Below are 27,161 nucleotides of genomic sequence, written 5' to 3'. Positions count from 1 at the left end.
CCAGTGCTAATAATTAGAGGAAATCAAGAGGGGCTAAACCGGTCAACCTCATTACACCACTGACACTCTCCAGGCTGCCATCCATGCTGAGAACTGCATGCTGTTTGCCTCTGCTCATCCCAGAAAATCTTGGGGGAAAAAACAAGACATACTCAGGAAAGAGCTTAGCTATGATACAGCCTCTCCAACGTTTTCCAAGTTGGTTTGACTATCTGCCTTCATTACTTAGATTATGATCTCATCAAGTTGAAGACAGTCTCCTACAAAAGTACCTTACAGCAAACAGAACAGAAAATGCCTTCAGGTGATATTCCAGAGTAAAGAGAGGAGCTAGCATGACAGCAACAGGAAAAACTTTGGGCAACCTCTTTGAACAGGAAATAAATAGAAGCCTAGTAATAAAACCAGGAAACACAGTACATTCTGTGACACTTCATCTTTGGGTCTTCATTTATTTCTCCCAGCACCTGACTTGAAAAAAACAAACACACTCCAACTGTTCATCCACCAGGCTCCACTATTAGTATTGTGAAGTTCTTCTGGAGGGCACACAGCTCTGCTCTAAGGTTCCCATTCCACCTCTGTCTGATCCCCTCTTCCAAGCCACCACTCTGCAGGACTGTCCCGTGTCCTTGAGGATGGATGCCTCAGCTTCCCCATCTCTTTTTTGACCCATCAGCCCAATATCTATGAGTACTGCAATAAGACACTAAGTCTGTGTGTTGAATTAATTTCCTTTATTTATATATAGGAAAGACAATAAAAGAATATGATAGTCTACACCAGATATTTGACCCCAAGTATCCTCTCCAGCAGACTTTCTGCTCACGTTACCCATAGCAATGTCTGTGCTTTGCCTTTTCTTCCACACTTCTACCCCGATACGCCATGGTCAGGATTGGGCCTTGCACTTAGGACCTAAGGCACAAGACTCTGCCACTTGAGCCAGAGAAATCTCTACTACAGGTGTGAGGGAGGAGCAGGCAGGGCAAAACAGCTGGGAAGGGACATGGGAGGGAGCTGTGGTCCTGTAGATGTGCTGCCTGGGGCTTGAGTTGGCCATCTGCCATCAAAATCAGCCCCTGTCCCATTACTGATTCTATATAATACGTTGGTTTACATAGTATATACTGATATTGGATTGCTATAACATACCTGGTTGGGATACTCACCTTGCAAATCAGCATTTAAAAAAAAAGATCATGATTTTAGGGGGGCTCTGTCATCTGCTGCTCAGTTCAGTGTATCCCAAGGGAAAACCCAAATTTTAAAGGGCAGATCCAGCCCAGAAAGCAGCAGAAAGAGACTAATGGAGTCTTAAAGATACATCTGGAAAAACAGCTGTGTGTCTTGGCCTGCTGTGCACACTAAAAGCACCCAGAAGTCATCAGTAACACAATGGGTCTTCACTGGAGCCCAGAAACCCCAACTGCATCAGGTCAGTCTCTCTTGGCTGGAGGGGTTTGTGCCCCTCAGTCTCTTTTGGGTGTCTTGCAATAAACAAAGCAATAAAAAAGCATTAACTCCCTCTGGTTGACCTGACACTGCTTGTCTTACAAGCTCACTGCCTCACAGACCAGCACTGCTACATTTTGGCATTTTCCAGACTTTTTCTACCTTTGGGGTTTTTTATGGTGGGTTCCCAAACCATTAAAAAAAGAAACATAACAACTGAGCAGAGGTCGCCCCAGAACCAACTCAGCACCATGGGAAGGGCTGCAGACAGGATGTACATGGGATATCTCCATCCCTGGGGCCCTGCTGGGCCTGTCTTCCTCCCCATGCCTGTCCCTGTCACCTCCCTGGGCTGGTGGCACAGCTCACAGCAGGCAAGACATGGCTATGATGAAGCAAAAGGGCACTTCTCGAGCTGTTGGCAGCTGCTCATTAAGCGTTAGCTTAGGTACATTAAGGCATGAAGACCAAGTGCATAGGAAGCAGCGAGACCCTCCAGGCGCCTCCAAATCAGCCCCTGAGACCTTTTCCATTGAAATGTTTCTCAAATCCTCCTCCAAGATGCTCACTGTTACCAGGGTGAGGAAGAGGAGCTTCTGGCTTTGGGCTGGCCCCATGGACACTGCCCATCTGGTTCAAGCTGTTGGCTAAAAGACGAGTCCGTGGAAGGAGCCGGATCCGCCCCCACCCGCTGCTGGGCTGCAGCCCCCCGATGAGCTGTCATCATCCTTGTCCCTGTCCAAGTCTCTCCACCACAGCGGGGATTTCGGCAAGGCAGAAATATAGGCGGCTCTGTTCCTCGCTTCTTTTTCCTGCTCCTGGGAGAAGGAAAGGGGGGAAAATAGCACAAGGATATCAGCAGATAAATGACTCAAGTGGGGGGATGCTTCCACCATCCCTGAGGAGCCAAGAGCCTGTAAGGAATCCCCTGAGAGCTTCCTTCAAATTAAAGTGGGGTGTGAAGACCATGTGCTCTAGAGCTCAGCAGGAGGGATGCAGCAAAACACTGCAGCTCTTCAGTGATCAAACCCAGCCCTCCCAGGTCACCTATGGGAGAGGAGGGACCCGCCCAAATCACCCCACATGCAGATCATGTCATATGAGACACTGTTGTGGGAAAAGCATTGAACTCCATCAGCTGAATGAAATCTGTTCTAGTTTGTATTCCCAGCTCACCCATCTGCCCAGGCAAGCTGTGGATGCCCCATCCCTGGAAGTGTTCAAGGCCAGGTTGGATGGGGCTTTGAGCAACCAGGTCCAGCAGAAAGGGTCCTTGCCCGTGGCAGAGGGGTTGGAACTGGATGGTCTGTAAGTCCCTTCCAACACAAACTATTCTATGATTCTGTGATAAGAAGAGGAAAAGGGAAAAAAAGACTTTGCTTGCAATGGTTCAGGTGAACATCAGAGGTGTAGGAAGGAACAGCTAGTTACCAGTGAGTGAAGGTGGGAAGGAGAGGAAAGGGTAGAATGAAAGGAACAAATATTTTACAATGAACGTGGTGAGGCACTGGCACAGATTTCCCAGAGAGGCAGTAGATGCTCCACCCCTGGGAACATTCAAGGTCAGGCCACATGGCGGGTGCCCTAAGCATCTGAGTTCAAGATGTCCCTGCTCATCCTGCAGGGGAGGTGGACTAGATAGCCTTTAAAGGTCCCTTCCAATCCAAACTATTCCATCATCCTCTCATTCCCAGGCACTTCAAAGGAAAATTCAGGCTGAACTTCCAGGAGCAGAAAATAGCAAATCAACCAACCCCAAGCACAGCCACAAGGCGTCTTGTACAAATCTCAGTGCCCAGTTTCATCAGGAAGCTATAACATGTTTATATCTGGGTGCCAAAAATGAAAAGAGATTTGGCTTCAGGGACTGGGTGGGTATCTCCAGGATCTTAACCATAGGACAGGATCCCACTGCTGCCTGGATTTGTAGGAACATGGCCCATGAGTCAGACAGCTGTAGGACCACAGCCTGCTGTGCACAGCAGGGGGAGTTACCTGCAAGAAGAGGATGTTATCTTTGGAAATGGCTTCCATCAAGTCCTTGTGGAGGGATGGTTCTCCATGCAGGCGGCCAGCCTCAGCCAGAGCCTCGTGCAGCAGGCAGCTCTGCTGCTCCGGCCGCTGCCGGTAGAAGAGGACATAGGCAGTGTCCTTGGGGAAGAATGAAGTGACGTTGCTGACCGATTCAAAGGAGGAGAAGGAAACTCTGGTGTCATTGAAGAGGTACCACTGGATTTCAAAGTCCAACTGTTTGTCAGAGGCTGGTTTTAGCACCCCGTCCCGGGGCTGCCCATGGGGAATGGTGTCAGTGCACTCCCTGGAGTAGCAGTAGTAGTGGCCACTCTCGGAGGAGATGCCTGAATGCACCACCACGCTGCAGAGGTCATACACGACAGTCATGAAGCCACTCCCTGGGACAGCACCGTCCTTCCCATGCCGGCAAACCTCTTCAGTTTCCTCTGGAGCAACAAGGATGGGTAGCTTAAGCACCACAGGGATGGAGACATTGTCCAAGATCTTCTTCCTCTTCATAGTCCGTGGGTCGAAGGAAAACCGCAGCAGTGTGAGGATGAGGTAGTGTGGGCCTTCTGTCAGCTCTGCCACCTTCTCAGCATCCTGCAAGGATGCACATTTCTCACAGTGGTATTTATTCTCTGCTGTCAGTCTCTCCGGGGATAGAAAATAGTTGATTAAATCTGGGACAGATCTGGAGTCCTTGGGAGCAGGTGCCTGCTCCCCGAAAGCTGAGAGAGGGTCTTTGGCTGCATCCACCCCAACATCATTGCCATGTATGGGATTTGCTGCTTCTCCCCGTTCCTGGAAACCTAGTGTTTCCACTGACACTGATGGGGCTGCATGGTCACTGGCCATGGGGGCTTTCCTCTGGACCCAGGGAGAGCCCATAAGCTGGCCTGCATTTTCTGGAGGCTCAATGAACTGTGGGCCAACTTTTTCCACTGGTAGAATAGATGTGCTCCCCCGCACATTCCTGTCTGATGGAGGAAAAGCCAGGGACAGGTCTGTGAAGACTTCTTCTCGGGAGGAAACATTCAGGCACTTCAAGCAGCGGATCTTTGTCATCATTTTACCCCCAAACATCTTCTCAATCAATGTCTTGTTTAAGTAATGATGCTCCACTGCCTGAGACGTCAAGTTGGATTCCTTGAGCTTCTGGCAGATCCTTTTTCCAGTTTTTTCCTCTTCATGCAATCTTTGGCAGGGGAGAAAAAGGCTGTGTTACACATCAATACAACACCAAGAGGTAGTTTCTAAAATAGGGCTCCCGTTCTTCACTGCAAGTAGTTAATCCCAGTTAACCTGCCTGTACCCAGGGGTCTGATGCTGTGGGAAAAAGGTGGGAAGGAATCTGACAGGATTTGGGAACCTGAAGTCTTCATGTACTGATCACATACTTCTAGAGGGATCACTGGGACACAAGAGATTTGATATTTCTAGGTAAAGGCAAAATTCAACATTTCACAGAGTAGGCTGAGTGGCTTGTCAGGTGAATCTCTAGGTTGGTACAATTTTAGATTAGATATCAGGAAAAATCTCGTCACTGAAAGGGTGAAGGGCAGTCAGACATTGGAACAGACTGACCAAGGAAGTAGTGAAATCACCATTCCTAGAAGTGTTAAAAATGTGTAGAGGTGACATTTAGGGACATGATTTAGTGGTGGACTTGTTAGTGGCTGGACTCAATGATCATAGGGGTCTTTTCCAACCTTAATGACTCTGTAATTCTATGAATTCCTTGTGTCCTCAGAGCAAAGGCAGAAATTTTCAAGTTGAACTAAGTTCTGACCTTACCCCTAAAAAGAGTTTCATTTCAGACCAGTCTCACTATCCCAACCCTCCACTCTCCCAGCTCCTCTGGGTCTCAGCCACGTGCCCTGTTTGCATGTAGGTTAGCACTAAACACTGCATTGGGGTTTAGGGACGCCGCTGTCACCAGGCTCCAAGATCACAGCGCTCATCACGTACCGGTCCAGCAAATACTTGAGGTACTCTGAGCAGTCCTGCTGAGCTCCAGGGGTGAACCAGGGTGGCCAGGAGGCAGAGAGGAAGCTCTCAGGGGAGATGGCAGGTCGCTGGCAGCAACACAGAAGAAATGCATTTAATCCTAGCCATTTTTCCTCAGTTCCCAAAGGGGGATGGAGAGAAGAGTGGTTTTTGGTTGGTTCACTGGGAGAACAGTGTTCTGTGCCTGAAAAGGTCCCTTTTTTCCTCCCTACAAAGGCTACTCCCAGTGCACAGGAAGATTTTCTTGATTTGCTGCAAGCCAGGATGGTAACGATGAATTTCAGACATTATTTTACATACACTTCTATAAAATAAACATATAGATATGTGTTTATCACTCAATTTTAAATGGTTTATTGGCCTGATCCAGATAATTCTACTTAATTCAGCCTGAATTTAATTTGCTGCTCCATTTAATTTGATCAGGATCTCTCTCACCAAATCCTTTCACAAAAAAACCCAAAAAACCAAACCAAACCAAACAAAAAACAACAATAACAACAACAAAAGTAAATAAAAACCCACTTAACTTGCACTCAATATTCTGATCACTGCAGGCAGGTAATCTGTTACCAGATAATGTAACTGCTGTCATTAGGAAACAGATATTTAATTAACATGGAAAAAGACCCATCTTTAGCAAAAAAGTAACTTCAAGAACAACTCAAAGAAGAAAAATAACTAAAAGGAAATTAACAGGAAACTATAACCATCAGTTACACAACATGCTTCTGTACTTGCTTATCACAGAACACAGGCACCCTAACCTGCCATCAAAACCTAGACTCTTCTATTACCAAATATTAAATTTAACAGGGTGTCTATATTTCCCCATCAGGTCACCTGTAGTGACATTATACCACAATGCTACCAGCCATCTCTGCCAGTCAAGGCTTGGGAAATGAAGAAGCCTGGATGACTTGCTACCCAGCAAGGGAAAATTCACTGACTTTCCAAAATCTTTCTAGGGACAGGAAGATATATTTCCAAGAGAGGAATTAGATATGACCTAGCTGTATCTCCAGGAGTCACTCCATTAAATTTCACATTTGTCATGTGAATATCTACATTTAGTTTAAGGGTGTTATTTTTATTTTACTTTCCCTCACATAGAGAGGATTCAGTAATCTGGAATCTAAGGGGATTTTTATAATTATCCTTTTAACAAAACTACTTTTAAAGTAATTTTCAGCAATTGCTAGTGCTTTGCTGGGCAGCAGTGGGACAAGCAAGCTGATCCAGTCTTCTCCCTTGCTGCACAGCAAGAAACAAAGCCTCTGCTTCACACCAACAGGCTTCTCAGCTGACCACAGATGTAAACTATTACCTAATGGACTTCATTGTCAAACCATTAGCTATGACATCAGCCAGCCCAAGAAGACCACAAGTTAAAGACAGGCAGTCTGGTGTGAACATTGCCCACTTTCATGGGTGATAGGAGTTTCCCTCCACCTCTCCCAAAATTAGCCCCCTTCATATAAACAAAATTTGTCCCATTACAAAAACCCACCACAGCTCCTTATCAGCACGTTAGAGCCAGCAGGAAGCAACTTGGAGACGAGCCTTTCCGCAGCCGACAGTCCAAACAAATAACTAAAACATGAAATAATTACCTGACTGTGCTCCAAAAATGCAAAGAGCCACTGGAGCTTTGTCATCAGGGGCTGGGAGTTGCCCTCGGTTAAATTCAGCACTGAATGCCTAAAGCTGTGAAAGAAAAGCAGAGATGCAATCTGTGAGATGGAAAATCAGTGTGGGACGTGCAAGGCTGGAGTGACAAGCAACCCCTGGAGCAGCCTTGAATGGGAGCAAGGGAGGAAAAACTCACTCTGAAGCCATGAAAAGAGACTGTATGATGCTGTTCATGTAGCAAGTGTTTCCCAAGTTAATTAACCCAATCTTTCCCGTCTCTGATTTAGATGCCAGGCGTGGGTAGAAGCAGGCCAGCTCGTTCTTCTGAGAGGTCCAAGCATTTTGTCCCAAGAGGTGTTTAATCCGGTCTTCATTTGGAATCGGGAGAGCCTTGGAAAGAGAGATGCGTGTTACAAATCATTATCTGTCCTCATAAGGGCAAGCTGAGGGACAGGCACCAATCTCTTCTCTCTGGTGACTAGTGACAGGGCACAAGAAAACAGCATGAAGCTGTGCCAGGGGAGATTTAGGCTGGATATTAGGAAAAGTGTCCAGCATGGGGTGGCTGGACACTGGAACAGGTTTCCCAGGGAAGCTGTCATGGCACCAAGCCAAGAAGCATTTGGACAATGCTCTCAGGCACCTGTTGTGATTCCTGTCCTGTGCAGGGGCAGGAGTTGAACTCGATGATCCTCGTGGGTCCCTTCCAACTCAGGGTATTCTATGATCCCATGACTGATGTTTTCCCATGAAGAATTAGTAATGGGCAACTACAAAACTCCTCTGCTAGAGGCATTCACACAACTTATTTTCCTGCTCTTCACATGAACCTGCCTCCATGCACAGAAGAGTTTACTTGTTTGTATTAGTCCTTTAGAGGCATTTCAGAATAAAGTTATAGCTAAAACCTACAGGCACCATCAGGATTTCTGCAGGCCCACCATTAGAGAAGTAACTTACTTCAACTTGCCTACACAGGGCTCAGATTCAGAATTTTAATCTCCTTTCTTCTATCACCATCTGATGTGTGGAGGTCAGGACATCCCTACAAGTGAGGGATGGGGTCAGGACATCCCTACCAGACAGTCCCTCTATTCTAGCTACTGACAAAGATGCCATTTCCGTATGGAAAGCAGTAAAACGGCTGAGAAGGGCATGACTCACTTTAACTGCTTCTAGGACTGGTTCATAGAGGTCTGGGAATCCTGAGAAGCGGAAGAACATACAGTGGATGAGCTCAGCCAGCTGCTCCAGGGAGCTGGTTGCAGAATTGGAGTCCTCCTTCTTCAAAGAGGCCACCAGCCTGGGGATGTGAGGGAGTAGCTGGAAAAGAAAAAATCACTACAAAAATTACTCCACATTATTCACAGAATGTTAATACATTTAGGGGAACGAAATTCACCTGCAAGCAGAAAAGACAGTGAACAGGAGTTGACTTGAGTGCCACTCTAGACTTCACCTTTCACCCTTTGAACTCAACACCAACTCTCTTGTTGATTTTGGCAACCTTGGAGGGTTTTCTGTTGCATGACACCTGCAGGTTTGTGATGCTGCTTTGCTGAGCTGCAATTGCCATTCTTTAGTCTCCCCTAAATCCCACACCCACGGCGGAAAGGATATGCTGACTGCTAGGTGCAGGGATTCAAACCTGCAAGGTAGGTAGATGGGATTAGCCTAAAAGAAATGCTGTCTGCTGTGCTCTATATTATTTTATACAGAATACACTGAACTGGAATTGGTATGGTGGGAGGGGTGGCAACAGGCATATAAACAGCACATTCTTTATTTTGCTTTCATTTCGAAAACGTAAAAATGCACGAGCAGATGCAAATGCAAATGATCCATTGCTCACGGGCACCCTCTGCTGACCCTGCAGCTGCACACAGAATTAACAACCGATTTCCAGCCCTGCAGATGTGCTAGAGTGACCCAGGCACTTACACAACCTTTTTCATATTTATATTTTAAGTTATTTTTAGCCCAGTGCAATCCTGGAGAAAAATATCAGGACCCCAGTCCAGCCATTTCCAGGTCCTCTCTTCCTTGCTTGGTCTTCTTCTCCACTTTTTCTTTCCCTTCAAAATGTTGTGATTTTAGCTATTTCCATTCCAACAAGAAAGGTTTTTGGGGAAGATGAATTGCAGCACCTTTTTGTACACCAGAATTTTGCCAAGCTGTGATGTGAACAACTCTCAAAACCCTTCCAAAGTGCCAGGGCAAACACAAAAAGTCATGGTTTGGCCCTGTTGGGTTTTGGGTTTTTTAAATAAAGGAAGAAATTTATGCTTATGGGCTTCAGATGGAAACTTCGAGCAAAGAGCAACTCACAGCTTTTGGAGTGTTTCAAAATTTGATGTCCAACTGAAGACAACATGTTGGAATGACTATTTTAGCAACCAAAGAGTTTCTCAAGAAATTCAGGTTCCTTCAAAGTATCTCCAGCTGAGGAATGAAAAAGCATCAGTTGAAAATGTTGGCTAGCTTTGCTTTTTTCTAGCCTTATCTGTTTATTCTGTGTACTTCAGGTGAAAAGCCAAATATAAGGGCTTTAACCAGCAAGTACAAAATCAAACATTAATAGGATTAATTTTTCACCACTGCTTTTATCAGTTCAATCACTACAAGCATGCTTTTGCCTTCAGCCTCACTTTTTAAATTCAGCATTCCAGAGGCAACACCAGCAGGAAGCAGAGCTGTGCCTTAGTGCCAACAGCAAAACAAACTATAAAATATCACTGTGGAAATGAAAAGTGGATATTCAAATGTTTGGTTTTGCTTTGAACGGAGAATTTGTATAGTGAAGTGTTCTGATCTAGTCTTCTGGTCTTGATGCCCTGATGTAGTTCAAACCTTTCAAAGATGACCCACCACTAAAAGAAATGGGTCCACGTGTTGGTGACAATTTAAAGTCACACATGGGATGGGGCCCACAGAATCCAACAGACAGTAAGACATCCACTTAGGAAAAACAAGGACTGTTTAATAATGTATTCCCTGCCCTCCACAGTGAGGGTCCTTTGAGATGTTCTCAATGCAAAAGCTCCACCAAATGCACTCCAAAGCCATCGTGGCAACATCTGCCACACCTTAGGTGCCCCCCCATCCCTGCTGCCCCACAGCAGGGTTACACTCAGGACAATGGCCTCACACAAGTGCCAGACTCAGCCTTACCAAGTGAAATGCCTCGTGGGAGTGCTGGAAGCTCAGCAGCATGTACTGCAGGACAGACAAAGCCCCCTCCCTCACAATGGGGTACAGCAGCTTGGAGAAGACCTGGTGGAGGAGAAAAAAAAGCAAATGAGAAGGCATTATGGCACTCAACCAGCAGGAGAAGGGAACAGCAGGAAACAGAGGCACTGGGCATCTACCATGGCTGCTGGTCTCTTCCTACTCCATGCTGGATGTGGAAGTAAGCAGCCTGTAACTAGGTCTCCAGAGTCATCTCCTGTCCTGAGCATTGGCTCAGGGCACCCTTAAAAATACTGTGTGGGTTATCCTCACCCTTTCAGCCTTGTGTAATGCCTCTATGACAGTGCTGCATCTCCAAATCTCCTCATGAAAAAACTATGCAAGCACAGCAGAATGCTAGATTTTCTAGAACAAGCCTCTAAATTTATTCAGATATTTGGAACTTTATCACAAACCTTTCAGACAAAGAGAAAAAAAGCAAGTATCTTTTTCAAAGGCTACATAATTATATTTGTTCTACTTTACAAAAAATACCTTTTTGTAATACCCTGTACTGTTGTCAGATCATAATTTCTGAGGGTTTCCAAAAATCACATGTTATTTTATGGGCTGTGTCCCTTTCCTATGTATTAATAATGAAAGGATAGAAAGAAAAGCCAGAGATGCTTGGCTACTGTCCCACTGCTCAATGCACTTGAGGGATCACAAATACAAATGCAGTTATTGATAATGTTCCAGTACTGATAATTATAGAATGACAGTATCATTTAGGTGAGTAAATACCTCTAATATCATTGAGTCCAGCTGTTAACCCAGCACTGCCAAGCCCACCATTAAGCCATGTCCCTAAGAACATAGTCTTAGTAGCTTCTATGATGACTTCTGGTGGCTCAGCCAGGTGTTATCTCCATTATTTGAAGGAGGGAAGAACAGGACCATAGCATGGAAAAAGGTCTGAAATAGTGACCAGTTTCAGTGCTTGATCACAGTTTTCAGGGAGAGAAAGTACTCACTGCTGAAACAGGTGATGGCAATGGCAGCAGGGGCTTTATACACTAATAAACTTTCTACACTAATAAAGGAACCAAACCAGGGCACAGGCCTTAGAACTGACCTGTGACTGTGTAGGCTATTAATACACTCACTGATATGTATTTTATCTGTGCCAGCCAGCAATGACCCAGGCATGGTCAAAGGAGAGGATGTCACATTCCCAAAAGCAAATTTTACAAGAGCTTCATAGTTTGGGAAGAAGAGTGTTTCACTGGTTTGAAAATTCTTGGCTACTTTATTTCCTTTAAATTATCAGTACCTCTGCAGACCACAACCTGCAAATCCCAGGTTGTTCTGGAAAACATCATTCCTAGCAGCAAAATCAGTATCTCTTGGGACAGCAAACTCTTTTTTCTCTACACATCTCATCTTGTCATTTGAAAGGCAAGGTGATATTTCAGGTGCAAGATGGTATTTCTGTGGATTTCTGTGGTTCACATTCACATTTAAATGAGCCAACTGACCTTTTCTATTTTCGAAAGAGTGACTTCAATCAAGATGCTGAACTTTTTCACTGCAGCCAAACCCTTCAGCAGAGCAATGATCCACTTGTCTATGTTCTTTCCCAGGGGCCAGGACACCCAGTCAATCATCCTGAAATGAAACACAAACTCTTAAATAAATTTAATTCACATACTATAAAAGTCAAGCTCCAGTCTGGGTCAAACCTCCTCCAAACTGGTGTCCAGTCACTGGGATGAGACAGGCTCTGCACAAGGCATTTCACATGTTATTCAAAGCACAACAGAGCCTGAAGCAGAAATACCCTAATGTCACCATCATGCTGTGGCTCATCAGAGGATCAGGCCCAAGTCCATTGAGTAAACTGGGGATTTTTTCCAAAAATTTCAGTCTAATCAAATTCAAGTTTTTAAAACTGGTGCTGTGCTCTATATACTACTCATGTGAGGGCTTGATTGAGGTGTCTGCATTGTCACCATTAGAAAACAAATGACACTGGTTTGATCTCTGCATTGTTACTGGTAAGGAAAAAACATTCAGATTCATATATTTTAGTTCTCTGTGTGGCAAACATTGATTTCCAAAAACATATTAAAAAAGCTCCACCCAGAAACTCTAATGGAAACCAACTATTCCTGAATGTCACAGGTAAAAAAATTCATTTCTAGCCATTCAATCAACATGTTGTCAAGTTTCTGCAAGAAATAAGTGCTTTACAGAAGTTTCTTGTAAAGCAATAACCTAAGACTAAGTGATGACACATTGTTTCTGTCAAAATTAAGTAAGTAAATAAGTAAGTAAATAAGTAAGTAAATAAGCAAGTAAGTAAGACTTGGGATCTCCAAGTATCCAGCTTTGCTGGCCATTTCAATACCTTTGATTTGAAGATACCCCAAACCTTCAGGCTACACCTCAGTTCAGCTACCCAATGCAGTCAGTTCCTTTTACTTATAAATCTGTATCCTATGCAAAATAAAGGAAGGGAAGATAGATAACTAACCACCACAAAGCAAAGAGCAGGAATGAGTGAAGTTCACATGGAACTGGAAAAATTAAAGTCTAGTCAGTAAAAAAACCTTGAAAAGCAGAATATGTTGGGATGTTGAAAAATAATAAAAGTCAAGCCAAGGTGCATAATAAAGCAAATGCCAGAGAAGATGGCACAGACATCTGCACCAGAGGAGAACAAGGAAAGCCATGCAGTCACTGTATGTGAAGATACAAAGCTGTCAGTCATCATCAACACAAGAGGAAGATCAAGGAGTCACAAGGAAAACCCTGAGGATTAGAAATGTAGAACTGGAAGGAAATTTATTGATTCAAAAGGCATGCAAGGCACCAGAAATGGAGGCTACAGTAGCTCATCTGCTTGAAGACAACCAGGCAGATTCCAGGTGACTACAAGTTCCCAGTGTAACAGCAGCCATGGAAAGGACCATCACCATCTGTGGTGCAGAGGGAAAGGTGTTCTCATATAGGAAAACAATGACACCTCAGGTTGTGGTCAGGGTGCCATGGTGAACGTGGTGCACAAACACAACCATCTGTGCCCAAGACCAAAGAACTGTGTGGAAGAAACCTGTTTAGGTAGTAGGGGAAATGAAGAACACTTCCTGCAAGAAAAGCTAAAAATAACCTGGCTTGTTTAGCACAGCCATGAGAAAATGCAGAGATGGGAAAGGACTGCTCTTCCTGCACATATTGAAGGAATAAACACCAGGGAGGCAAAAGATATTTCAGCTATTTCTGTTGGCATGAGATCAAATGAACTGTAAGATGGCCAGAAATACTCACAGACTGGCTGTTAGAAGAGAGATTTGACCCATTAAAGCAACCCAGTGGTGGAAGAGCTGTGAAAGAACAGCAGTGGGAATATAGCCCTGCTTTGAGGAGCAGAGTTGAACATTCATGAAAGGGGTCTGTAATGTCAATGCTATAAAGCAGGGAGATGGATCACAAGATTCAAAGGTCTTTTTTCTCCCTATCTTCTTTAAACAGGCCTAAAATAGCCTTATTTGGTTGAAGCTATACTTTGCTAGCACTGGTAGCTAAGTTACAGTGCTGCCCGCGTTGCTACAATAGGAAGAAATTACATTTTAAATTCACATTTCAGGATCCACAGACTTTTTAGTAGTGATGACCCTAATTTGACAGAGCAGTCATTGATTTGGTCTGCTAAACTTTTAAAAGCCTAGACCCAGATCTCCAGAGGTAGCAAGTGCCTGCATAGCTGTGTGACAGCAGATGCCTTCTGCATCCAGACCTGGGCTCCTTGGAACAGATACATCCCCAGGGGAAAAAAATAAAACACAAATCTGTGAGTATCTCTGACATCACAGATGCACAATAATAGAGTTTATCTAAAAATAGACAAACTCTGTAAAAGAGCTTGTGGTGTACACTTATGCCAGCAGGTGACAGCCTTGCTTTTTCTACCACCAGTTGTTATTTACAGGCTTGACCAGAAGCTCTACATAAGTCCAGTTTATTCACCTGCTACTTTCAAATCCAAACCAGAAAAACACTTCTGCATGCAACCAGTTTGTCAGGGATACTAGGCTAAAAGATCTTCATTTTCCTTTGATTTTTCTAGGCATGGAGCACACATATCAAACAGCCTGGGGTCATGGTGGTTTTGGGGCACCCATCTGCCATAAACGTGTTGCCAAAACATCAGCATTTCTCCTAAGTGATGTTAATTACATTTTGTGGGCTCTGACTAATTATTTACTCCTCCTTCTTCATGACAAAGACTGTTTTAAGGAATGATGCAATTGATTTGGCAACCTCTGTATTTAGAAACTGGCACTCTAAGAAGATTCATCTGGAGCTTGTAGCCACAGTGTCCAGAAGGAGAAAAAGATGGAGAAGAGGGTTAGGAACTGAACTGATAACTTAATATTTTGTCTTGGGTTACTCTGGACTCTAGGAAAACCATGACCTTCCCTAGCAAGCCAAAGAGAAGTAACTCCTTTCTGCATACATAAACTTCCCATCAGGAATAACGTGTTTCTGTCATGCAACCTTATTGGGAGGGACATGCAAATCCTGTAATAAGAAAAGGAAAAAAGATGCTTCCAGTGAGATCAAGTCAGAGCATCTCCCTTGTGTTAAGGGCACACACTACTGCATGTGAATATCATCTATTTAAATGGAGTCCTCTAAGGGAAGCATGGGTTAAAGATAGAATCATGGAATAATTTAGGCTGGAAAATACCCTTTAAGATCATTGAAGATACACCTAACTGCAGAGCAAGGCACTGGAGCACAGAAGAGCTGTAGGACTTGGACATAAGAGTGCAAAGAAGACCTGGTGATGCCAAAGAGGGCACTGGTGCTGAAAAGTCCAGGTCTGGCACGTCAGGTAGCCTTTCACCCACTACTCTTCATCATGCTTTGACTAGGTCTCCACTGACTTTGTCTGTCCAGCTGCAGCACACCCAGCTGACAAAGGCCAAGGTGGGACCTGGAAACAGTTGGGCATACCTCCCTCACATAAGTCTTTAGCTGTGACTGGTGGCTTAAAAATATATCCTTCTGAAGGGAGACAGAGATCATAATGAAATCCTGAAAATGAGATTTTGGGGAAGAAAAAGGCCTTAATAGCTTCAGGGGAAAAAAAAATCAAACCTCTTCAACATACACGATATTGGACATCCCATAATGCAATTATTTATGAGAAAATAAACTAAATTAAACCAAACAAATATAATAATAGTCATAATCATAATAAAAAACACTCTTTATTCTAGTTCTCTAGGACCTCAGGGCTAAGAGAAATGATACAGAAGTTTTCCTTTTCCCTACACGCTCCTCACCAGGCAGCACCAGCCCAGCTGCTTGGGATAAAACCACACAGAGAATTTCTCCAAACTGAGTTAAACCTTTCACTCCCACAGCCTCTCCTACCTGCCAATGGCCATCATCATTTGCACATCAGTGATGCTGTCATCATTGGTGAGGTTTCTTATGACGCCATCCATGAGCTCCAGAGGGACAAACTGAACCACACTGGCCAAGGCATTGGAGGGCACTTCCTGTTCCTCTGCAAGACAGGGATCACACCCCAGCAATGAAGATGTTAGTCAACAGGAAAACCGGGCACACTAGGTCATTTCTTGTCCTAAAATCCAAATAATTTCTGCCCACAAAAAGTAGAATCAGATAATTTAGATTGGAAAAGCTTTCTAAGATCAAGGGCAACCCTTAACCAAGCACTGCCAAGCCCACCACTAAACCACATCCCCACATGCCACATCCACACATCATGGAGTGGATACTGAGCTGCTGCCAATGAGCAGTGTGGAGTCCACCATTGGCTGTACTAGGAGGATAATTCCCCAGATCCCAGTGTAGCACATAATGAAGCTAGATCTTAGCAGATGGCTGTTCCCTGAAGCCATATGTAGCCCCAAGTGAGGAAGAGATTATAGGCACGTGTTTGGCCCCACTCAGGTACCAAATTTCCTCTGCTTGCTCTCTTTTTACTAAATACTGGAAATAATTGCAAAATGATGCAACGGCAATTTTGCCTGACTGGAAATGGGCCTCCTTCCAATGGATGAGGCTGTCATGCTGAAAAACCCATCTCCTGTGGTCTTAGGAATAGCTAAAGCAGGAGCTCACCAGCCTTTCATGGCACTGGTACCTCCCAAAAACCTTCTGAAACCCTCCACAATAACCTAAAGGCCCCAGAAGTTGGATAAATATTGCCTGTCTCACCCTAAGATGCAACCACCCTTCAGACACTCTGTAGGGCTTCATACCTCTAGGTCAGTGAGAAATAACTGCTTAGCTTCATCCCTAGTCTCTGGTAGGGAGCAGGCTGTGGGGCACCACCAAGTCAGCCAAAAGAGAGTGGCATTTCTAAAAGCTCTCAAGTTCCACTCTAACAAGCTGCAGATAAGATGCTTTCCCTTAAGCCCAGCTGGAAAGTGCTGAGCACAAACTTGTGCTGCAAATGTTTCGATCCTGTTAACAGCTCCTGTCTGCAGACTCTCTCTGGTTTCAGGGTGATATTGTTTTCCCAGCTCAGAGCCCTGGTAACTTTTAGAGATGCTTGTCTGTTATATTTCATCTGCGGCTGCATTTCTGTAGTGCATGAAAACCCTGCAAGATGTCAAACTAATAGAGTTTGACTTCATCAGAGCCAGCATTTACATTCCCAGCCTTCTTTCAATTATTATTTTTAAATTACCTGTTGAAGAAATGATAGTGAACAGTTCTTTCAAAGAGGGCAGGATGGCTGAGGTCTGAGTTCTCCAAATCCTCTGCAGCAGACCACTCACTTTGTTCACCTGCTCCAAAAACTCCATGATCTCCTCTTCCCCCTCGGAGACGCACTGGAACTGCCCGATGCACCGGATCAGCTGCTGACAGAACAAGAGCTGGTGTTTTCCCGTGGGAATGCACTGAGGGTGCTGCGTTAAGAGTTTGCTGATCTTTGCACACTGCTTGGGGCCGGGCCTCTCGCAGACTTTCCGGAGCACCTCGATCCTCAGTAAGCTGAAGATGCTGTTTGCTGATGGGCTTTCCAGGACAAACTGCAGTCCTAACTGGATATAATCAAGTACATAATGGCTTCTCTTCCCCAGAGGTCCATAGCCTTCCTGAAGGAGACTCAGCAGGAAGCGGACGTTGAAGAACTCCTCAAATTCCTCTGGGTGATAACGGCCATAGACTTCCAAAACCTCTTTCCCAATCTCTCTTTTATACTTGGTGTCCCCGGTGAGATAAAGCTTGGTGGACAGCTCCAGCATGGACCAGCACTGCTCGCTGTCCATGGGCTGCTTCGCCGCCTCGATGACGCGCCTCACGAGCCCTTGCTTCACGTTGTTGGGGTAAGAGGACATCACTACAGCTTCCAGTATCTTATCCATCTCTGCTCCCTGCTCCTAAAAGAGAGGGACAGAGCAGCAGGTTAGTTCAAGGAAGGTCTGCTAAGCTTTTAAGCTCAGGCTGGGGCAAGGGAGGTCAAAAAAGCAGAGCTATCTGGAACCACTCTGAAGAGGATAATTCTTATGGCTTTTTATGGAGCATTGAGAAAAGTTTGACTGAGACTAAAGCCCCCAAATGGAATGAATACACAAAGATACAGAACTTCTGAATAATCACACATTTGAGCATTAATGTCTTGCAAACAACCAGCTACTGACCCACAGGAGGGACAAGTGGGGAATTAAGGGAACCAAGGTCCTTACACTGGCGTCTGCTGGCTCAGGTGTCCTCAAGAGGCAGAGATGGTCCCGATGATTTTCTTCACATTCAGGGAAGGAGAGAGAAGCCCTGGGAAGCAAAGGTGGGATTGCAGCCTCTCTGTGCAATGGCAGGGGTGTTTGTTTAACATTTACACCATGCTGCCAGCCACTCCATCTGAGTGGTGCAGCCTTGGCTGCTCCCCAGGGACCTGCCGCATTTGTATGCGGGACCAAAGCGAGCGGGGAAAGAAACCGCAGAGTCAGGCAAAGTTTCCCATTTGTCACAGCCTGAATTCACCAGCAATAAAGCATTAGAGAAGAGTTTTAAAATAACAAGGAATTCCCAAGGGAAAGCTCAGAATAACATTTATAACCAGTTGTTGGATGCACTACTGCACAAAAAGAAACCCTCAAAAAACCCAACAAAAACCAAACCATTACAGAGTGATAAAATTAGACAGTCAGGATTTCTTGTAATGCATTACAGGGATTCTAAAAAGGCTCATCCACAGCAGGTACCCCCAGCACAACGCACTGCACAAATACACATTTGGAGAAGGTCCCTTCCTGCCTAAAGCCTAAAATGAGCCACACTCGTGTTCCTGACCAGAATAATAATCCCCACCTTTCTGTTCTTCAGCTCCCTAATCTGTGAAATGAGAACAACATGCAACAATTCCTAGTGGGGCTGGTGAAAGATCCTTCATTAGCACTTGGGAAGCATTTGAAGTTGATTTCAAGTGGACAGGGTTACGAAGAATATATATGCAAATTACATGTACCCCAAGTATGGTTTTCACAGATGACACCCAGAAGAGACCTCAGCAGATGCCATCCAAGGACCATGCCATCCCTGGAGTAAGCCTGTATCTGAGCCAGAGAGTATCTTTTCTCCTGGTAGACAGCTGCTTGAAGGTGGAGAAGTAAAACCAAGCCAGACACAAACATCAAGCTCTGACTCACAGCTGTTTGGCTGGGAAACCTTCCCACTTCACCAAATATTACCTCTTCCCATCATTGCTTGCCCACAATCTCACAAGATGACAAAAAACCATTATTGATAAATATATTCACATGTATATATATAACCACCTCCAATCCAGCGATGACCGCAGGCTACATTGAAATGCCTCTCCAAGAACCACCTTGCCCTTTCTGGCCCCTGCCTGCTGACTCACACATTCCTCTGCTCATGTGCTGGATTTATTTTTCTCCCATCATGCACTACTTCTCCCTTTTCTGCAACAAGCTATGGCAGAGCTAATGCTCTCCATCACACTGTTTTCTCAGGATACAATATATAAGCAGGACTCCTGAGGGACCAGCCTGCATTAAACCAGTGGCAAACAAGGACAAGATAAAAGGAGAAGACAAAATCCCACAGATAATGTCTTTTTACCTCAACAGAAAGTACCACAGCATCAACAAGGCAAAAAGTCAACCTGGAGAGCAGATGGGGCTTGCAGACAGTCCAATATCAGGAGGAGCATTTGTCCTTGCTGTAGCTCAGTGGCCACCTTGGCCAAACACAAACTGGCACACACCTGCAATGAGGCTGGTAGCCCTTTCACCTCCTCTCTGCAGGTTCCCAGCCTGTTTCCAGACACCCCAGTCATCTGGCATATAGATAAGGGGCCAGGAGGAGACAGGAGGATCTACAGTACTCATTGGTTATGTCTCACTATTACTTCCCTGGAGCAATCCATGCTGATCTGGGCACAGTAATTTGGAAACACCACAGAGGCAGGATGGTAACACAATGGCTGCAGTTCTTTTAGACCTAACCCCATAAATCACCACAGTCCCCTGGTGTATGTGGTGTTGGGTGCTCTCGCCGTCCCTCTCAGATGTGATGGCTGCCCACCACTGTCCTCACTATGATTGTGCTTTTAGCTACTTTAGCACTGCCAAACTTCACCAAATTTTCAATGCAAAGAGTCTAATTTCATCTGAATTTTGAGATAAGCTTGCATCTCCTTGAAGGGCTTGGTTCTTCCTCAGGCTGATCACAGAAAGGGACAGGAGGGTGGGCTTCCTCAGTGTTGCTGCCTGGAGTGCAACTGGCTCATGTCCGACATTGTGTAGTAGGACAAGTCTGAAACAAATTCCCTCCACAGTCAATAGACAAACAAGTCCCAAAGGACCTTCTTCCTCAACAGGAAACATCATAAGGACTTATATGGACACAAAGGCCTTGAAGGCACACAGGAAGAACCACCTGAGTTGATCTTGTGGTGAAGGGTCCAAGCTCTCCTCACCAATGAAGGGCTTTGCAGGACAAGGCTGGGCTTTCGGTAATACAGTCCCACCTCTCCAACCACCCTGTGTCAGGCCAGACAAGGCAGGATGGAGGATGCCAGCCAGACCATAAATTACAATCTTAGAACTACATGAAAGCAACATTTAAGTGGCTTTGTTATATGCAATAATAAATATTACAGTCTTAAAACTACACTAAAAAAGCATTCAAACTAAAAGATCCTTCACATGTCAAAGGCTAGGAATTAGGATGGCTAATTCAAGACAAACACAGCTCCAGATGCTTTCAAAATATAGTTATATATAATATATTAATATACAGCAATAATAATAATATAGTAATATACAGCAATATTAATATATTGCTGCATATTACTATATTAATCTATATTAATTGTATGTATATGCTGTATATTAATTAATATAGTAATATACAGCAATATTAGTTTAAGCAGCTAATATTAACTTTTTTTCCCGCTAAGACCTCCCTGGACATTGAATCAGGGTTTGCAGCAGAGGAGTAAAGTGATTTGGAGTGTTGTCTGTAAGATCACTGTCTCATTTATTGTAGAAATTGGAAGCGTGTCATAAATAGCCCAGGGAACTGCAGGAGAGGGAAGGACGGTTCACTGTCGAGCAGCTGAATGCTGCCTTGGAGATCTGGTCCCTGGTTCTCCTCTGTTTAATACTGAAATAAAGAGACTAAATATTCAGACAAGCAGGCTTCTATAATGAGTGTTCCTGAAGTAGAACAACCTTTTGCACTTCTTTCTCACCAGCATTAACAACGCACTGAAGAGCTGGGAGGATTAGCTCATTCCTGCTTGTGAACAGAACTGAGTTCCCGGAACACACAAGGATGAAGTAGAAGGTCAAAGAGTTAATTATTAAACTGAAGAGTCACATTGAGGTTCCTATCTGTTTTGTAGCTCACATAAAACACAGAGTACACAATATGAGTTTTTGAAGGAAAAAGAAAACATGCCAGGAAATGGCAAAACTGTTCTGCTATGCCAGTGAATGAGTGGCAGGAATAACATATGCAAAATCACAGAATGAGGAGAACCTTGGGAGGTCTCTAGCCCAAACCCTATCCACAGCTGAAATCAACCCCAGCTGCTTAGGGCTTTATCCATCAAGGTCTAGAAAACATTCCAGGATGGAAATCATACAACAACCCTGGGCAACCTGCTCCTGTTCTAACTAGGTCATAGTGGGAAAGTTTACCTATTTGCAGTTGAAAGTTCTTGTTTCAATTTGTGTCTGTTTTTTCAGTCACCTGCCTTGTACTCCTGGATTCTTCTCCTCAATAACCTCCTTGTAGGCACTGGGGAGCTGCTATCTGTCAGTGTCCAGCCTTCAACAGTTCAAGGGGTTAGTCCATCCCACTTGAGCCCATTCCCAGAGTCCATCCCAAAACACTTTGCATTTGTCTTTGTTGAATTCCATAAGGTTCACATCAGCCACAGCATGTCCTGGCTCTCCTGTTTGGCAGCCTTGTCCCCAAGCATATTGACTATTCTTCAACTCTGGCCTCACTCACAAATTTGATTAAATTAATTTCATCTGTTCCTCCACATCATTCATAAAAAATATGAAAAAGGCAAGGTCCTAGAATAGTTCCAGCCTGCTTTCTACCCAATTAGCAGTCCACACATCTGTTTTTGATATAAGGATGGTGCAGGGCATCATCTCAAAAGCCTTACTGACATCAAAGACGCTTGCTGACCACAAGATGGCTCCCCGCAAGGACAGACACCCAAGCAGGCTCTAGAAACCAGAGAGGGGAAATGAATTTAAGCAAAGAGCAGGATTGGCTAACTTAGTGTCACTCTCCAAACTGAGCTAACTGCAAAAAAAAAAACCCCAAAACCCAGCCTCGGGATGAAAAATCACCTTTGGCTTTGCTTGGGTCTAGTTTTCATACTTTCTACTGTTTCAAGCTGTACTTACAGTTCTTTTCTGCCCATTCTTTTTCTTTAATTAGGATTCATTTCAATTGAAATCTATCCAATTACTTCTAAATCAATTCATTCCTTTATCCCTGCCAGCAGCAGATTTCCAGTAAAGTCTCCTTAGTACTTTTTGCAGAGTGTGGTACCAGCTCCCACACCCTAGGTCTTAACAAAGCACTGAAAATATAGATGCAAAATGTACCTCACCTTTAGGGAACCTTAGTAATAAATTCAGCACATTTTCTACAATGGCATCATAGAGACTTTGATAAAAACCACTAAAGAAAGAAAAATAATTCCCCCATCCAAAAGTAGAGTGATACATAAAGTGGTTTGCTTCTGACTTACAAAGAAGAAAAATATCTACTTCCCTGAACTCCCTGGAGGTCTGGAAGTACAGAAATGAGACTCACCTTTTATTGTCCTTAGCTCCTGCCGAAATAGTTTCTTTTATGTCAGCCAAGACATTACTGCTATTCCTGCTGCATCCTCCAGGCAGCCAGGCAATTAGGGCTCAATCCTGCAGCATGCTGCGTTGCTGCAGCATAAAAGGGAGCTCATATAGTGCCTTGATAGGCACTATCAAACAGGCACAAAAATTACTCTGTTCTCTAAAATTTATACAAAATTTGCCATGGCTTGGTATACAACTTCCTACAAAGACCAGCCCTGTTGTCACCTCTCTGGGTCTGTTTTCCAGAAATATCAAAGTAGTTGTGTAGTAACAACATTTTTTTTGCAGGGAACAAATGTCCAATGAATTCACAGGCAAAGAGGTTTTTTTTTGTTCAAAGTACATCTCTGTTCATCCAGCTAAGAAGGGGAAACCACAGCCTGCACATCATTACCACATCTAATAGACACTCATGTTACTGTAGCAATATGAAAACTGAGGCACATCAAGACCACAGAATCATAGAATGGTTGGAAGGGAGTTAAAACTATCTAGACCAAAGCATTTGCTCAAGGAGATGGAATAGGTTGTGACAGAGCCAGCTGCCAAGCCTCTCCAGACCTGCAAATACAAAATACATTAATGGCAATGCTCCACTGTCCTTTGCTTTCAGCTGCTGTCTGAGTTGAACCCCATAAAGTGCCATAGCAGAGCAGAGCACCAGGGTAATTTTTATGAGGTCTAAGCAGAAAATCAGAGCTAAAAACTCTGATTTTAGCTAAGCAGAAAAATCCCATTAAATAGCCCTTTAGGAAAAGAAGTGAGACTCTACCCATTTGCAGTCATAACAGGGAAAAATTGCCAGCACAGAAGCCTGGCTGAATTTTTGCATATGATTATAATCTGCCTTTCTAAATTCACCTTTGCTTTTCAAGGAGATCACGTATTCCTTGCTTCCTGTCCCAGACTGTTTTCCAGTGGCAGATTGCACTCATGTTGTGTGCTCCTACTCACTAGAGTTAATTACTTTTGGCTGATGAGGCTCTTCAGGCTTTTTATCCTTGGAATCAGAACCGCCCTTTAGTACAGCACCGATGGAGATTGCCCTTCCCCACAGGCAGCAGATTTGGAGCAGGACATTGCCCTGCACCACAGGCAGTAGCAGATTCAGAGCAAGAGACTGTCCCTACACTCTGCAGGACAGTCGCTTTCAGCTCTCTCCAGAGAGTGAAGGTTTATTTAAGGCATTGTCACCCAACTGGACTGCTGGCATTTTGCATGGCTTTGCTGCACATCAGGAACTCCACCTTGGGAACAATGAGTTCCTCTCTTGTGGCCACGCTCTTTTGAAGGTCTCAAAAACGTAACCAACCAGAAGGTACCTATCCAGAAGGTAATCAGCCTAAATTTATCATATAGTAGTCCCTACCTTTTTAAAAATTTGTTGATACTTTCTATCCACAGACCACTGCAGACCCTCTTCCTTTTTTCTACAGTACCATGTATTTCATGGTTCTTTTTTTCCTCTGAAACATCATAAATATGTTTGACCACATCATACAATTCTATCAGCCCTCTCCAGCTGACAACAGTGCTGGGCAGGCTGCCCTATCCCAACCCATCTATCTTACCTACCCTACCCTGCTCTCTTATTTCTTCAGTGCTTCTTCTTTGATCCCTTTAGTGCACAAAGATCCCTGAGTTTCTCCTCTTGCTCTGTTTTTTGCTGCTAGGCACTCAGTCACCAAATTAAAAAAAAGGCTTTGGCTGTATGTCAAAGCAATCAGTGCACCACCAAATAAAGCCTATGGCTCTAACATTTCATCTTCTTTTTCTCCAGACTGCTCCTCCCAGCTCCATTTCTCCCCTTCAGTCAACAACCACATACACACATCTCTAATACCTACTGGTATCCTTTTCTAATAAAGCATCTCAAAACCATCACTAGCTATCAACCACCCTGGCATGGATACAGAAAGCAAGTCACAAGGAATTAAAAGTTCCTCTCTCCCTTGAAAACCAGCAGGAGAGAAAGGGTCGTGAGGCAAGGCTTGCTCAAACCACCAGACCAGCAGTGACAAACCACTGGTTCTGTGGCTGAGCCTATCACCAACCCCACACAAAAATAACCCCCCACAGCTGCTTTTGATCTCTCTGAATTTATTTGGCATTGGATGCCCAAAAGCTCTGTCCTGCCTGCAATAGGTAAGTTTTTCCCAGTTTTCCTCCTCACATCCTCCAGTTGAAAGTGTCTTCCTTTTCTTTCCCCAAAAGACTTCTGCTTTCCTACTTAGCTAGAGCTCTCAGCCTGGGCTGTGACACCCTACTTCCATAAGACTTTTTGCTGGGAGTGCCCAGATCCTGCACTGACCTTCAGGCCAAGGTCCTTTCTATCACTGTCCCTGGAGACTGTAAATACATCTACTCCGGAAAGCTGGTTGTTTTCCTGAAGGTATTTATAGCATTAAAATCACTCTTCTTTCTTCAGGTTTCTGTCTGCTTTTGTCTCTGTATAGAAATTAAAACCCTGGATATAACCCAAGGAAAAACCACGTCCTGTTCACCAAAGTATACCAGACTGAGGGCGGATACTGCCAACGCTGCCTGGGATTCATCAGACACTGATTCACTGTTTGGAGACAGATCTCCAATTTTTGGTAGTGCCTTCAGGAAAGGAAAAATGGGGTATGATGCCCATTTGAGACCTCAGTTTCCCTCCAGCCCCCAATATATTTGGCTTTGGATCCGTCAATTCAGAAAGCAGGAATGCAAAGTGAGACCATGACAAACTTTATGGACTCCATCACAAAGGTGCCCAAAGAATTTTGAGATCCCTTCTCAGGTGAAAGCTCAGTTGCATCCTTTCAGTCTAGGAAGGGCATGCTGTTGAAATTTCCCTGCTGCCGGATGCAGCATGGCCTAGCTGAGCACCCAAAGTGCTATGAAAACATCATAGCAGTGCAAATATTCCAACATCTGCTTTTGTTCTTCAGTAACACCTGCAAAGTCCAAGCCAGGGCAGATCTAACCTAAAATTGGATTGGATCTCAGCTAATCTGAATTTGACCCTCACTTTTAGAGTCTTTGGCTCCCTATCTCATGGGAACATCCCAAGGCGTCTCTCCCCAGGTCAGCTTCCCTGGGGAAAACCTAAATCTGTCTTGGCCAGTTTGTTGTAACAAGATGCTGCCTTGTAAACAGCTTTGCAAAGCCCTACAGGCAGTGTGGGAATGCACACACCCCCACTTTCCAATGTTGCTCTTGTATTTCTCTCTCCAAGCATTCACCTATAGCCTGATTTCCAAAAAGCCAAATGCTCAAGCACCTCTCCTCCGCCATTCCCTTCTGCACCCTGACCATAGAGCATACCTCTGTCCAAACATCTCTCTGAGAATCCCAAAACCCCACCCTTTCTCCCAAACTCCTCCCTACAAGAATCCCTCTCTTGAGCATTCTTCTTGCATCTCAGCCTTTTCAGCAGTTCTCACACCAACCATCTCTCCTGTACCTCACTCCAAGCCCTCTGCTACACTGCAACCCCAGAGCATCCCTCTGAGTTTCCCTCCCAAGCACTCCTACCCTTTATCCTGGGTATCCCTCCCTTGGAGCATCCCAGTTCCTGAGAATGCCAACTCTATCCTGATCCTCAAGCAGCCCTTACTTACAGCTCTTTCCTGCATCCTGACCCCTGAAAAACCTTCTTTATTCCCTACTGCCAAGCATTCTTGCCTTTGAGCATCCCTTCTGCAACACTTTCCACCAGCACCCTTCCTGCACTGCTTCCCTTGAGCAGCCTAACTCATCCCTCACGCAGAGCATCCCTCATTCCATGCATCCCTCCAGCATGCCAATGCCCCAAGCATCCCTTTCCCTGACTACCCCTCCTGCATCTCTTCCCCTGAGCACCCTTCCTATACACTTCACTGAGTATTCCTCCCTCACCCTGAGCACTCATCACCCCAAGCACTCCTCCTGTACCTCTTACCCAAAGCACTTCTGCATCCCTCACCCTGAGTATCCCTCCAGACCTCCTTTTCTCAACTACTCCATCTGCATCCCTTCTCCTGAGCATCCTTCCTACACCCTTCACCCCTAGTATTCTTCCTGAATCCCTCACCCCAAGCACATCTCCCGTACCTCTCACCGGAGTATTCCTCCTGCACCCGTCACCCCGAGCGTTCCTCCTGCATCTCTCATGCCGAGCATCCCTCCTACACCTCTTTCCCTGACTACTACTCCTGCATCCCTTCTCCTGAGCATCCCTCCTATATCCCAAGACCAAACCTCCGCTACTGCACCACTTCCCCAGCATTCGACCCCCCCTTCCCTGCGATCACCAAAACCCCTGACCGCCCCTCTCCTGCACCCCCTTCCCTTCCGCCCGCCCCGCGTTACCTCCGGCCGGGGCCGAGATGCGGCGTGGCCGGCTGCGAGCCGCAGTCCCGGGGCAGCACTGGGCAGGGCCAAGGGCAGCGGCGAAACTACATCTCCCAGCGGGCCGGGCCGAGCCGTGCCGGGCCGTGCCGGGAGCGCCGCGCCCCC

The 27,161-nt window shown here is 45.0% G+C and overlaps 1 protein-coding gene across 1 annotated transcript; it reads right to left on the bottom strand.

Annotated features, from left to right (window-relative positions):
• Positions 1-722: 722 nt before the first annotated feature.
• Positions 723-27,106, bottom strand: USP35 (ubiquitin specific peptidase 35). The gene is made up of 11 exons (XM_030235155.2): positions 27,015-27,106; positions 17,012-17,708; positions 15,724-15,859; positions 11,817-11,946; positions 10,282-10,383; positions 8,275-8,433; positions 7,307-7,500; positions 7,092-7,185; positions 5,440-5,546; positions 3,451-4,666; positions 723-2,273 (listed from the first exon to the last, which is right to left on the bottom strand). Exons 2-11 carry the CDS (start codon positions 17,691-17,693, stop codon positions 2,103-2,105), a joined length of 2,991 nt encoding a protein of 996 aa, XP_030091015.2. The 5' UTR covers positions 17,694-17,708; positions 27,015-27,106; the 3' UTR covers positions 723-2,102.
• Between the last annotated feature and the right edge of the window lie 55 nt (positions 27,107-27,161).

The sequence above is a fragment of the Serinus canaria genome, chromosome 1, assembly GCF_022539315.1.
Source record: "Serinus canaria isolate serCan28SL12 chromosome 1, serCan2020, whole genome shotgun sequence".
NCBI lineage: Eukaryota > Metazoa > Chordata > Aves > Passeriformes > Fringillidae > Serinus > Serinus canaria.
This window is presented reverse-complemented; position numbering and strand designations above follow the sequence as displayed.